This window comes from Trichechus manatus, unplaced genomic scaffold (genome assembly GCF_000243295.1).
Source record: "Trichechus manatus latirostris isolate Lorelei unplaced genomic scaffold, TriManLat1.0 scaffold00007, whole genome shotgun sequence".
Lineage (NCBI taxonomy): Eukaryota > Metazoa > Chordata > Mammalia > Sirenia > Trichechidae > Trichechus > Trichechus manatus.
In genome coordinates this window covers 19,780,172-19,795,547 of record NW_004443943.1, presented here as the reverse complement: position 1 = coordinate 19,795,547, position 15,376 = coordinate 19,780,172, and the positions used below count along the sequence as shown (strand labels likewise).

At 36.1% G+C, this 15,376-nt stretch overlaps 1 protein-coding gene across 5 annotated transcripts in view; it reads right to left on the bottom strand.

Annotated features, from left to right (window-relative positions):
* Window positions 1-15,376, bottom strand: part of EXOC6 (exocyst complex component 6) — a 214,921-nt gene that overhangs the window by 157,297 nt on the left and 42,248 nt on the right. For all 5 annotated transcript variants that reach the window (XM_004369936.2, XM_012557833.2, XM_023740056.1 and 2 more), the window contains exons 6-9: window positions 14,591-14,795; window positions 8,430-8,585; window positions 5,645-5,713; window positions 3,117-3,200 (exon numbers count right to left, since the gene is read on the bottom strand). In XM_004369936.2, coding sequence (XP_004369993.1) covers window positions 3,117-3,200; window positions 5,645-5,713; window positions 8,430-8,585; window positions 14,591-14,795 — 514 coding nt within the window. The remainder of the gene's footprint in view (window positions 1-3,116; window positions 3,201-5,644; window positions 5,714-8,429; window positions 8,586-14,590; window positions 14,796-15,376) is intronic.

The following is a 15,376-nucleotide window of genomic DNA, read 5'->3' as shown; positions in this document are numbered from 1 at the left end:
TTTTTTTTTAAGTCAGGTTTACTGAAGTATAATTTACGTACAATAAAATTCATCCTTTTTCCATAAAGAGTTCGATAAATTTTGAAAAATATAGGCAGTTGTGCACTCACCACACAACATACAAAAATTTATTCAAGTCCCTTTGTAGTTAATCTCTCTCCTTAACCTCTTGGCTAGGACCCCTGGTGGCGCAAAGGTTAAGCACTAGGCTGCTAATCAAAAGGTCAGTGGTTCAAACCCACCAGCCATTCTGCGGAAGAAAGATGTGGCAGTCTGCTTCCATAAAGATTTACAGCCTTAGAAACCCAGTGGGGCAGGTCTACTCTGCCCTACAGAGTCACTATGAGTTGGAATCAACTCCACAGCAACAGGTTTTGTTTTTTAACCCCTTGGCTACTGATCCTATTTCTGTCCTATAGTTCTGCCTTTTTCCAAAATGTTACATAACATAAATCATACTGTATTTCTTTCCTTAGAATAATACTTTTGAGATTCATTTATGTCATTGCATGTATCAGTAGTTTGTTCCCTTTTATTGCTGAGAAGTATTATATGGGTATATCACAATTTCAGGACTTATCTATTCACTAGTTCACAGACATCTGGAATGTTTCTACTTTTCAGCGATTATGAATAAAGGCCACTATAAGCATTCACATATAAGTCACTATGTGAAGATATGTTTCTATTTCTTGTGGGTAAATGCCTACAAGTTAATATTGCTCAGTAGTACAGATCAGATATGACAACAAAAGCACAAGTAGCAAAATACAAAATAGATAAATGGGATCTCCTAAAAATTAAATACTTATATTCATCAAAGGACTTTACGAAAAAGTGAAAAGATAACCCACAGATTGGGAGAAAATTTTTAGGAACCATATATTCAATAAGGGTCTAATATCCAAAATACAATAATAATAATAATAATAAAAACTTCTACAAATTAACAACAAAAAGACAAACAACCCAATGGAAAAAACCATCAAAGAACTTGGACAATTTACCAAAGAGGATATTCAAATGGCCAACAAGCACATTAAAAGAGGCTGCACATCATTAGCCATTAGGAAGATGCAAATCAAAACCCAATGAAATACCACCTCACGCCTATGAGAATGGCAATGATCAAAAAAACAGAAAACAACAGGTGTTCACAAGGTTGTGGAAAAACCTCATCCACTGATGGTGGGAATGTAAAATGTACAGCCACCGTGGAAAACAGTTTGGTGGTTCCTCAAAAAGCTCAGCATAGATCCACAGACACTTCCAAACTCCCTGAGGGACTGAATTGCTGGCCGGAGGGCTGTGGGGACCATGGTCTCAGGGAACATCTAGCTCAATTGGCATAACACAGTTTATAAAGACAATGTTCTACATTCTACCTTGATGAGTAGCGTCTGGGGTCTTAAAAGCCTGTGAGTAGCCATCTAAGATACTCCACTGGTCTCACCCCTTCAGGAGCAAGGGAGAATGAAGAGAACAGGATACAAGGAAAAGATCAGTCCAAAGGACTGATGGTCCACAGCTACCACAGTCTCCACCAGACTGAGTCCAGTACAGCTAGATGGTGCCCGGCTACCACCACTGACTGCTCTGACCAGGATCACAAAAGAGGGTCCTGGACAGAGCTGGAAAAGGATGTAGAACAAAATTGTAATTTACAAAAAAAGACCAGATTTACTGGCCTGACAGACTGGAGAAACCCCGAGAGTATGGCCTCCGGATACCCTTTTAGCTCAGTGGTGAAGTCACTCCCGAAGTTCACCGTTCAGCCAGGGATTGGACAGCCTCGTAAAACAAAACAGGACTAATGAGGCACAGCCGTCCAGGGACAAGGACTAGAAGGCAGGAGGGGACAGGCAAGCTGGTGATAGGGAAGCCAAGGTTGAGAAGGGAGAGTGTTGACATGTTGAGGGGTTGTTAACCATTGTCATAGGGCGATATGTGTACTGTTTAATGAGAAACTATTTGCTCTGCAAACCTTCATCTAAAGTACAATAAGAAAAAAAATTGTCTATGTGAGATCAAATTGACAACAGCAACTCAAAGGGTTTGATGGGAAGCCTGGGGGGCAGTGAGTTAAAGATAATGGTGATGGAATAATTTGGAAAGGGATAGTGAGAATGGCAGGGCAGCTTGGAGAATGTAATCGATGTCACTGAGTTGTACATGTAGAAACTTTTGAAATGCTGTAACCTTGGCTATGTATATTTTCACCAAAAAAAAGGTCCTCCAAGGTCGAGAAGGGAGAGTGTTGACATGTTGTGGGGTTGTTAACCAATGTCATAAAACAATATGTGTACTGACTGTTTAATGAGAAACTATTTGTTCTGTAAACCTTCATCTAAAGTACAATAAAAAAAAATTTTTTTAAAAAATGTTGAGCATAGAACTACCATACGACCCAGCAATCCCAATTCTAGGTATATACCCAGAAAAAGTGAAGACATGAATGCAAACAGAAACCTGTATACCAATGTTCATTGCAGCACTTTTCACAATAGCCAAGTGGTGGAAACAAATGAAATGTCCATCAACAGGTAAATGGATAAACAAAACGTGTACATACAAAAAAAGGATTACTACTCAGCTACTCAGCCATAAAGAGGAATAAAGTCCTGATGTACGCCACAACATGGATGAACCTTCAAAACATCATGCTGAGTGAAATAAGTCACAAAAGGACAAATACTATATTACTTATATGAAATAAATGAATAAATAAATGAGAATTTAAGATTAAAAAAAATTTTACCAGCATTACTAGTTTTTTTCCAGTGGGAAGGTTAATCAATACTACACCATATTGTCAGAAACTAATCTCTCCTTCATAGCAATTATCAATCCCTAACATCTTATATATTAACTTTTTATTTATTCACTATTTTATTTGTTCACTCTGTCTTCCCTAATAGACTGTAAGCTCATAAGAGAAGGCACTTATCTGTTTTGGTCACTGTCATACCTTCAGTATCTAAACCAATGATTAGAAATGTTAGGTGTTCAATAAATATTTAGTGTTGAATGAATAGTGATACATGCTCTAAGAAATTAAGCTGTGTAAGGGGATAAAAAGAGACAACATAACCAATTCAGAATTTTCACATACTTACCATATTTGACTGGGGTTGCAATACCAGTCTTGCCTGTTTCTTTCTTTGCTTTCGGTAATAATTTTCAAATGTTTCCTCACTGCCCTAAAATAAAATAAGCAGAATAATGAAAAATACACATACATAAGCATGCACATGCACACGCACACGCACACGCACACGCACACACACACACTGCTAAAACTTCTTTACCCACAAGTGGCTATTTGCATTTTCTAACAACTGGAATACAAATGCTGAATGACATTTCACATTGAATGCCAACAACAAATATTTGGCATCATAGTTCAAAGACAGTAACCTTGTTGGGTATCATGACAATTAGTAACACTAAAGTTAAGTTCAAACAGTTTGTCACTTGCCCAGCTTATCACTTAGGAAAGACAGACACCAAGGAAGGTCAAGGAATGCCAAGAACCTCACCAGCCTACTACAAGGAAGGACCTCCCCGTAAAGTCATGCCATGAATTCGAACTTCTAGCCTCCTAAACTGTGAGAAAATAAATTCCTGTCCTTTAAAGTCACCTACTTGTGGTATATGTGTTATAGCAGCACTAGATAACTAAGGCACAGTTTGGTATAAGAGTGATGGTGCTGCTCTAATAAGTAACTAAAATGTCGAAAGGGCTTTAGAATTGGGTAATAAGCAGAGGCTGGAGGAATTTTGATGTGCTTGATAGTAAGAGCTTCACTTGCCTTGTAAAGACTGTTGGCAGAATTATGGACATTAAGTGCAATTGTGATGAGGTCTCTGAAAGAACAGAGAGCTGCAGGGAAAGTGTCTACCATTATGAACAGAATGTAGCTAGAAATGTGGATATAAAATGTGCTTCAAAAAAATAGATGTATATATATGTGGATGTAAAATGTGAGACTTTAAAACAAAATGATAAACATGTTATTGAAAACCAGAGGGAACGTGATACTTGTTATAAAATGGCAAAGAACTTTTCTGAATTACGTTCAAATGTTTTGTGGAAGGTAGAACTTGTAAGTGATAAACTTGAATATTTGGCTGAGATTTCTAAGCAGGATCTTAATGGGGTGGTGTGGTTTCTCCTTGTCACTTGTAGTAAAATGTAGGAGGAAAGAGAGAGATTTAGAAGTAAACTGTGCAAAAAGAAACCGAAACTTAAAAATTTGGAAAATTCTATTGTAAAAACTAAAAGAATGTGCCCTAGAATTGACACCAAGGGTGTGGTTATACAACCTTTTGCTAAATAGATTACGTCTGTGACGGATGAATCTAATCAACTACCTCATCAGAAATCCTGTCAGCTTAGACTAAAAGGGACAGAAACAGGATGAAATGAAAGAAAGTCATCTGCCTCTTAAAATTCTATGCAACAATAAAGATGAATTCTTTATCGTTGGAAATAGGCCAATAGAGCCACGACTGAAAGTATCGGTTGTTCTTCAAGAAAAGAAAGGGACATCCTGGCAACAGTTTAGAGACCAGTAAAACTGTCAGAAGGTGCACAAGGGGAGGGGGGCAGGGCTGCCATTTCCTTGGTTTTAAAGGGTGGAGCCACTACTCCCTAAGTTTCAAAGAGTAGGGTCATGGTTACCCTAGTTCTGGAGGGTTAGGCTGCTTTTCCAATGGGCCAAGAGAATGGGAACACTACCCAAAGTTGAAGACGTAGGGCTGCTGTGCCAGTGGGCCAGGAAAACAGGTCCACAAGGGCTGAGGGGGCAGAGTCGCTGCTCAGATGGACCAACTGAATGGGGCCACCCAAAGTCAACGGGGTGGCATCACCATTCCAGTGGTCCTGGGAGGCAGGGCTGATGTCCAGGGCTAAGGGGCCTCTTCCCAGAATCTAGACAGCATGATCAATTCCCAGAGTCAAGAGAGTAGGCCATCGCCTAGATGGACTTGGAGAATGGAGGATTATTTTCAAGCTTTAAGAGCCAATGAGATTTTCCCTGCTGGGTTTTGAGCTTCTTGTTCATGACTCCTTTCCTTTCAACTTCTCCCTTTTGGAATGGGAATGTCTAACTTGTGCCTGTCTCATCACTGTACTTCAGAAGCAGAAAACCTGTATTCTAGGTTTCACAGGTCCATAGATGGAGAAAAATGTTGCCCCAGGATGGAACACACCCAGAGTCTCACTCATACTGGATTTAGATGATTCAGAAGATGAGATCTGGGACTTAGAGTTGATGCTGGAATGGGTTAAGAGGTCTGGGGATGATGGCGAGAGAATGAATGTGTTTTGTACGTGGGGAAGATACGAATTTTGAGGGGCTAAAAGGGGGTAATTTTATGGATTGAATTGTATTCCCCAAAGGCACAAAGGCAAGAAGGAAGATATGAAAATATACTATTGTAAGGTTCTTATAATACACATGAAATGGTATATCACTCTAAAGTAGACTGTGGTAAGCCAAAAAAAAAAAGTAAGTGCCTTACATGCAATGGATGTTCTACAAATATTTCTTGCATGAAGATTTATAGCTTGCTAAGCTTATGGTCAGCCTTTTGAGAAACAGACCTAAACTGTTGTTTTAATATGTCAAAACATACTTACCAAAACAGAATGAATGTGCAAACATCGGTAAACAGGGGAAAAATCAACAAGATCCTGAACAGTTAAGACCTGAAAAATAAAACCATTATTTTAAAACTATAGGTCCAGCTACTAGTCCTTTATTGGAGATTCATGGACTTTATAACATTTATTCAATTCTCCCACAGAAAGCACACAGTATAAACACAATGCCTTTTTTATTTTGCTTTGACATTTGTTCAGTAGTTCATTCTTAGTATGTTTATCATCATTGCTGACGGTTTTAAGATAATATATTACAGGGCAATATTACATGTTAGATACTATGTATATCATATATAATATGAAGTATCCCTGGTGGTGCAATAGTTAAGCACTCAGCTGTTTAAAGAAAGGTTGGTGGTTCGAACTCACTCAGAGACTCTGTGGGAGAAAGGAGTGGCAATCTGCTTCTGTAAAGATTTAAAAAACCTGTTGTGGTGAAGGTGAGTCCAGCTCATAACAACCAACCTACAGGACAGAGTAGAACTGCCCCATAGGGTTTCCAAAGCTATAATCTTTATGGAAGCAGACTGCTACACCTTTCTCCCACGGAGCATCTGGTGGATTCGAACTGCTGATCTTTTGGTTAGCGGCTGAGCACTTTAACCACTGTACCATCAGGGCTCCTTTCTGTAACGATTACAGCTTAGAAAATCCTGTAGGGCAGTTCTACTCTGTCACATGGGGTCACTATGAGTCAAAATCGACTCGATAGCACCCAGTAACAACATATATAATTACAATATATAATAATTAAAAAGTAATAGAGGCGAGAGAGTGTATATATTTAACATGCTTGGTAGATTCTCAGAAAATTGCTCCAGATAACTAGATGCCTCATTACTGCTTTTGGGAAAGATGGTGTGTGGATTTATGGTTTACGTATCAATAAAGTTCCTTCTCTTAAGCAGCTAATTCATATGATTTACCATTATTTTATGAAATTGAAGACATCGTCATTATTATTTTATGGACCACTAAGAAAAAAACACTATCAACTGAAACTATGTCACTATCAATTTTAATATGTATCCCAAATTATGAGATGCTGCCCTGGTGGCACAGTGGTTAAGAGCTACGTCTGCTAACCAAAAAGTCAGCAGTTCGGATCCACCAGCTGCTCCTTGCAAGCCCTGTGGGGCAGTTCTACTCTGTCCTATAGGGTCGCTATCAGTTGGAATTGAATCGATGGCAAGGGCTTTGGTTTGGTTTGATTTGATTTTATAATGTGAAAAAATGCACCTTTGAATTGATAAAGTACAGTAGTACAAAGTTTCTCAAACTTGAGAAATACATAACCCTTTTTAAAGGAACACATTCCTATTCTCATGAATTCCCAGAGTGGATTTAAATTATTTTCATGGTAATTTTACTTAGATAATAACAAACATTAAAATTAGGCATAAATTCCTTATGCATTTATATCACATATTTATATCCTCTACAATACCAAACCCCCCCAAAAAATACTAACAAAACTACAAAACCAACAATATTAGCTTAATAAAATTAATGATATTTTCATGTTACTATCTACCACTGCTCTTTGGAATTTGGCATCCTATATACCAAATTTCCTGTGATGACTTGGTCTTACCACATTTCTCTATTTGAGAAACTACTGCAAAATCTTTGTACAAGACCACTACATGTCAATCAATTACTGTTTAGCACAAATACTTCAGTTAGGTACTAAATCTTATTCTGTAATTTTAGATTGAATTTTTTTTTTAAGATTTTCACTGCAATGAAAATACAAATTTTTAAAATTACCTTAGAGAATTCCTAGACCATCAAGAATATATTAGAGGATTCCAATTTGAAAAACCAGTTGGTGGGAGATTATATACAGATATACCAAGTTGATAAAAAGACTATGAAGATTACATGGCAAATAATATAAATGGAAAATAAATACTTATGTAAAAAATGGGGATCATATTAAGTGAATTCAAAGGACAAGATAAAGGTAAGCTCAAGAGAAGACTTCATGGAGAGAATAAAAGAAGTTAAAGAACTAGAAAATGTATTTGTATGTAGAGGATGAAAGAAATTCAATATTTAAGAACAATTTCAAGGTTTCTAGACTCATTAGGAGGCCTGGTGGTATTCGGCTGCTAACCAAAAGGTTGGCAGTTTGAACCCACCCAGCGGCTCCATGGGAGAAAGACCTGGCAATCTGCTCCCATGAAGATTACAGCCTAGAAAATCCTACGGGGCCAGTTTTACTCTGTTACATGGGATTGCTATGAGTCGAAATCAACTCAAAGGCACTTAACAACAACGACATATATATTAGGACTTAATTTTAAGAAATAAAAAAACTTAACTTTAATCATATTAGAAATACTTCGTAGTATCTTAACACCAACTGAAAAAAAAAAAAAAGATTGGCTCTCCAGAATTAGTCCAAATGGCAAGGTCAATCTGTCATAAAATTAAAATTTTACCACAGATAATTCAAATACAATAAATTAGTCCTCACTATAAAAAATCTTTAGATTTACACTTTTATTGCTAATTATGGTAGAACATCTACATTCAATTATCTATGGCTTACAAATACAATCTATAATATATCCTGTTTACCTGTCAAGTTATACAGCCTAATATTTCACATGACTCCATTGCCCTAATGGCACATTACAAATTGAGTTATATAAACTCCGTTTATACATGTGAAGACTGAGAATCACGCAGATGTATATTACAACCCGAAAGAAAAAATTTACCCAATAATAAAATAAGAAAGAAATTCCATCACCTCCTCTTCATTCTCATCCTCTTCCTCAAGTGCATGTTTCAATACAATTTCGTTCCTTTCTTCTAGAATTCTATCATTGTTTATACGCATATTCTTCCCAAATTTTATGTTATTTTGTTTCTGCAGAGCCACACTGAAAGTTTTCTGCTGGTGTGCCTATTTTGAAAGAAGGAAAATTCAGATTATTCTAAATGTATTAAGGTCAAAATTGGTTCCAAATTTTATTCATAATACTTTATTCTTTTTTTAAAATCTGTAGGTGTAGCATCTGTAGTGATGTCTCATTTTTTTAATTCATGATTCCTCTTCCTTTTTTAAAATAGTCATATAGAGGTTTATTGATTTTATTTGAGACAACTAAGAACCAACTTTTGGCTTTGCTGATCCTCCCTATTGTACTGTTTTCTATTTATCATGCTGATTTCTGTTTTTATCCTGATTATTTCCTTCCTTCTACTTTTTTCAGTTTAACTGGTTGCTGTTTCTTTAGCTTCTTGAGATGGATATTTAGATCATTAATTTCAGCCTGTATTTTCTAATTTATACATTTAAGCCTGTAAAGGTATCTTTAAAAACAACTTCTGCTGCATCCTACACATCTTGATATGTCATATTTTCATTATTAAGTCAGTTCAAAATGTCTTCTGATTTCAATTGTGGCTTCTCCGTTGACCCATGGGTCATTTAGAAGTTTATTTCTTAATTTCCAAACATACAGGGATTTTTTTCAGTTATCTATTCGTTGCTGATTTCTGTAATAATTCCAGTGTGGTCAGAAAGTATACTTTATATTATTTCAATATTTTGAAATTTACTGACACTTGTTTTATCAATTTTCATAAGTGGTCTATGTGCACTTGAAAAGAATGTATATTCTGAAATCATGGGATACAGGGTTACATATATATCAATTAGGTTAGAGTTGTTAATCATATGATATTAAAAGTCTATAGTCTTACTGATCTTTTGTCTGCTGGCTCTATTAGTTACAGCGAGAAGCATAGTAAAATCTCCCATTATGATTATCAAGTTATTTATTTCTCCTTTTAATTTTGGCAACCTTTGATTTATATATTTTGAGACTTTTATTAGATGCAAACAAATTTAGAATTGACTTCCTGATGAACTGAATCTTTTATCATTATTTAATGTTCCTTATTCTCTCTAGTAATCCTTGTTGCCCTAAAGTCTATTTTGATATTAATATAGATACATCAGTATTCTTTCGGTGTTTTTTCCATCCATTTGCTTTCAACCTTTCTGTATGTTTGTATGTAAGTTATGTCTCCTGTAAACAGCATAATTTAATAGAGTATTTCTAATCCATTTAAGTCCCCCTCCCAATATGCTGTTATTTTCTTGCACTATTTTTAATTCTCTCTCTATATTAACCCCCACACTACAGTTTTGTTTTACACAGTCAACATATATACAGTTTAATATACAAACTTCCTTTTCCATTTACTTCCTGAATTGCTGAAGTTCTAACTGGAATAATTTCCCTTTGATCTGAAGAACATAATATTTCTTTTAGTGCAGGTCTGCTAGAGATAAATTCTCTAGATTTTATTTATCTAAAAAATGTCTTCATTTCACCTCCACTTGTGAAAGATCTTTTTGCTGGGTACAGAACTCTAGGTCGACAGATAACTCTTTTCAGCACTTCAAGTATATAATGCCATTGTTGTTTGGTTTCCATTAATTCTGTTGAAAAGTCAGCTACAAGAATTATTGTTGTTCTTCTGGCTGCTTTTAATATATATATATTTTTTTTAATCTTTATCTTGCAGAGGTGAAGAAGTTCAATTACTTTTACAAGATAAAGCAGTGGTGGACCAGGAGAATCTACTTCCTCCTAGCAGGAAATTCTTATAAATCTCAAATCCTAAGGCCCATGATTTGGTGGACTGCATAGCTGGGAAGAGTCCAAAACTGGTCTATGAAAGACAGGTCAAAGAAGATTAAGTTTAATATTGAAATGCTTAATTAAAATATATAATGTAATTTGTGAACTTTAAACTTTCGTTTACATTCTCAAACTCAAAAACCTTGCCAAGTGGTTATGTTTTTTACCCCCATGGCATGCACAGAATTCACTGGCCAAAGGTAAGCAAAAAGTACTGAAAAGGCTATAACACTGAAGCCAAGAATATAATGGTGAAGAGCACTCCAATGGCGAAGAACACTCCCTGATGTGAGGCAATGAGTCAGGACTTATCACGAGAAGAAATGGCAGGTATCAGTCCTATTAGTATCCTGAAGTACCAACAGTGGAGGAGAAAGAAGATTACTTCAGACGAATACTATAAAATCCCACTTTATTCTATCTTAACAATGAGGTAACATCCAATCTTTTGGTCCTGCTAAGCTATCCATTCCTGAAGCTTTCCTAACCTCTGAGAGTTCTCTGGGATAACCACAGTTTCTAGTTTCAGAGTCTCTGGATTCTTTTCCTGAACTCTGGCTTTGGATCTTATTCTCTTACACCTATTTAGCCTTCATATTTTCCAGGCTATCAAAATGATATTAAAACTCTAACCTACTGGCCTACATTTCTACCACTTCTGTTCCTATTCTACCACCCACAACTAACCATATTCCCATTATTCCAATGATACAGAAAATAGCCTAAGGCTAGCTACTACAGAAAAGAATTGCAAAGAGGTAGTGAGAGTGATGGAGTCCCCAGGTGGTGCAAACAGTTATGCACTCGACTACAAGCCAAAAGGTTGGCGGTTTGAATCCACCCAGAAGCACCTTGGAAGTAAGGCCTGCAATCTGGTTCCAAAAGGTCACAGCCTTGAAAACCCTATGGAGCAGTTCTACTCTGCAGACATGGGGTCACCATGAGTCAAAACTGACTCAACAGCAATAATGAATTTGACTTAAATTCTATTTTGTAGTTTGTTTATTTACAGCAAATAAAGATCTTATTTTTGTCAACCAAGTATTTAATTAAATTGAACAAACTGTTGTTACTGTTGTTAGTGGCCATTGAGTCAGCTCCAACTCATGGTGACTGTCTTAGTCATCTAGTGCTGCTATAACAGAAATACCACAAGTGGATAACTTTAACAAAGAGAAATTTATTTCTTCACAGTAAAGTAGGCTAAAAGTCCAAATTTAGGGCATCAGCTCCAGGGGAAGGCTTTCTCTCTCTGTCAGCTTTCTCATCAATGTTCCCAGACTAGGAGCTTCTCTGAACAGGGACCCCAGTCCAAAGGATGCACTCTGCTCCCGGCAGGGCTTTCTTGATGGTATGAGGTCCCCCTGTCTCTCTGCTCCCTTCTCTCTTTTATATCTCAAGAGATTGCCTCAGGACACAATTCAATCTTGTAGACTGAGTCCTGCCTTACTAACACAACTGCCACCCATCCTCCCTCATTAACATAGAGGCAGGATTTACAACATATAAGAAAATCACACAATACCAGGAATCATGGCCCAGCCAAACTGACACACACATTTTTTGGGGGACATAATTCAATCCATGACAGCGACCTTATGTATAACAGAACAAAACACTGCATTGCCTGGTCCTGTGCCATTCTCACAATTGTTGGTATGTTTGATTCCACTGTTGCAGCTATTATGTCAATCCATCTCATGAAGGGTTTCTCTCATTTTTGCTGACCCTCTACTTTACCAAACATGATGTCCTTTTCTAGTGATTGGTCTTTCTTGATGAGGTGTCCAAAGTAAGCAAGACAGAGTCTTTCCATCCTTGCTTCTAAGAAGCATTCTGGTTGTACTTTCTCCAAAACTGATTTGTTCATTGTTCTGGCAGTCCATGGTATATTCAGTACTCTTTGCCAACGCAATTCTAATGCTTCAATTCTTCTGTCTTCCTTATTTACTGACCAGCTTTCAGAAGCATACAAGGCAACTGAAAAGACATGACTTGGGTCAGGCACACCTTAGTCCTCAAAGTGACATCTTTGCTTTTTAACATTTTAAAGAGGTCTTTCGCAGTAAACGTTTCCAGTGCAAAACATCATTTGATTTCTTGACTGCTGCTTCCATGGGCACTGACTGTTGATTCAAGCATAAGGAAATCCTTGACAACTTCAATTTCTTCGCCATTTATCATGAAGCTGAACAAAAGGCACTATCAAAAATAAATTAAATTGAAATCTAATCTGCTATAGTCTACGTACAGATAAACAAGGGGTAACTACGTTTGGAAAAAAAATGAAGCCACTTTTCAAAAAACACTATCGTACATCACAGATCCTACATTATTAATAGTTTCCACTTTTATTAAAGTAAATTAATCCTGGTGAAGAATTTTCAAAATCACTACATCCTTAAACAATATGCTAAGCAAAGCAAATTAACATGGAGTGTACTATTATAGAAAGCTTAAACAATTATAATAGAAATTATCTGATTCACAGATAATCCTTTAAAGAGTTAAAATAGGGAGAAAGTTCATATACTGAATTCTAATTTCCTCTGATTTGACAATATTCTGGTGAAGATTTGCTTCTTTAATTAGAAAAATAAAATAAGGTTTCTCCAAAGTACTCTGTAATACTTGGGGAAAAAATAGAGTAAAGAAGCATATTGAACATTGTTGTATTTATATGACACCACGCCTACTGGGAGCTCTAACAACTAACTCTTGGAAATTTTAATTATACTCATTTTTCAGCTTTTTATTATTGAAAATATCAAATGTAAACAAAGTAAACAGGTTAGTATAATGAACTCCCATGTACCTATCGACTAGCTTCAACAATTAACATTTCTCCATTCTTCTTTCATCCATATCTTTACCCACTTACTCCATACACACCCTAATAATTTTTTATAGTTCTCTTTGTAGTAGGATTTATATACATTGAAATGTACAGATCTTAACTACACAGTTTTGACAAATGAATACACCCCTGTGGAGGCTAGAAGTCTGAAATCAAGGTGTTGATAGGGCCATGCTACTGCTGAAGGCTCTAGAGAAGAATCCTCCCTTGCCTCTTCATAGCTTCTGGTAGTAGTTGGGAATCCTGGGCATTCTTTCACTTGCAGCTGCATCACTCCAATCTCTGCTTCCACTGTCACATGGTCTTCTTCCCCCCTGTGTGTATCTCTGAAGCTCTCTCTCTTTATAAGGACACCAGTTATTGGATTTAGGTCCCACCCTAATCCAGTATGACCTCATCTTAACTTGATTATATCTGCAAAGATTTAATTTCCAAATAAGGTCACATTCACAGGTACCGGGGACTAGGACTTGAGCGTATCTTTTCTGGGGACAACCTCATCTACAAATATACAACCCACTACACCCCCATTGTGATTTACAACATTTCCATCTCCCCAGAAAGTCCCCTTAAGTCCCTCCCAAGGCAATCTCCCAATCCAGAGACAACCACTGTTCTGGCTTTTTTCACCTTAAATTAGTTTTGCCTGCTTTAGAGCTGCATATAAATGGAATTACACTGTGTGCTTTTTTGTGTCCACCTTCTGTGGCTCAACATAATATCTGGAAAATTCATACATGTTGTTGCATATATTCAGTAACTCATTCTTTTTGTTGGTAAGTAGTATTTCACTGTATAAATATACCACAATTTGTGTATATGTTCTCCTTTTGATAGCCATTTGGGTTTTTTCCAGTTTTTGGCTACTGTGAACAAAGCTGTTATGAACATCGTGAGGACACGCTTTCATTACTCACTGGTAAACACCTAGGAGTGAAACTGCTGACTCAAATACATACCTATTAATTTTATAACTGCCAAACCTTTTTATTATTAAGCTGCGAGAAGTTTTTATTTCAAAGTTAATACTTTTTAAAAATGATATCAATTTAGGACCTCAGCATAGAAGGGGTCCTACTTGCCTACAGGCCTGCCATTTTTTAGCTAATTTTATACCAGATTGGACTGCTGGAAAGGTTAACGTAACACCGCACACATGAGAAAAATTGCTGAGAGTTTGGCTGGTGAGTAACTGATGAATTCAAGTTAGACTGACTTTACTTAAATATGGAGTAACTATAAACCACAAGAAAACATTGATAAAATCCATTCTAATCAAGAACCAAGAAAGATAAGAAAAGGGTAAAAATAAGCATTTTATGTAAGTAAGAAAGAGTAAACTTTAGATTCATTCTATTTTCTAGATTATTAAATTAAAATTCTCCTTTTAAATCTCACCTGTTTCATAGCTGTTTCACCTATTTTGTCAGAATGTTTTCGAATACTTTCCAGAAAGTCTTTGAGATCAGACATGGAGATTTCTTTAATATTTTCACGGAGTTTAGGAAGATTTTCTATCATTAACTGACAAAACCGGTATTGACTAACCCGTGGGAAGTACACATTCTCTAACTGTTCCATAGTTTTTAGAGCAGAGTAATACCTGTGATAAGTTAAAAAGAAAAGTGTATAAAAAGTTCTTATTATATTAATTTTACAAGTCCAAACAATGAATCAATTCATCACTCCCATCAAAAAGGATACTGTTATAGTTTTAACACTTACTTATATTTACTAAACACAAACTATAAACCATATGAACAGATTACAGGATGAAAATTCATGGTTTACACTAACATGTAATGTCCTTGTTTCACTTATTTCACTTCATCTAAACCTATAACATCATGAACATTACCATAATCATCAGAATACCTTAAATTTGAGTTGTAATACTTAGTTATCTGATATGTGATTTCTAATCTCTCTCCTATCCACACACTATCACCACCAAAAAAATGCACAGCACACCTTTAATTCTAATTATAGCAAAATTTACTTTAAAGGACTTTTTTGAAAATTTACACTATTTGAGGCAATTGGAAACACTATTATGTTTCACAACAGCCAGGTGAAATAGTACTGGTACAGCATTTTTTCAGTTCAACAAATATTTACTAAATGTCTATTTATATTTATGTGGCACTGTGTGACATGTTAGGTATGCCATCCAAATTTTATCTT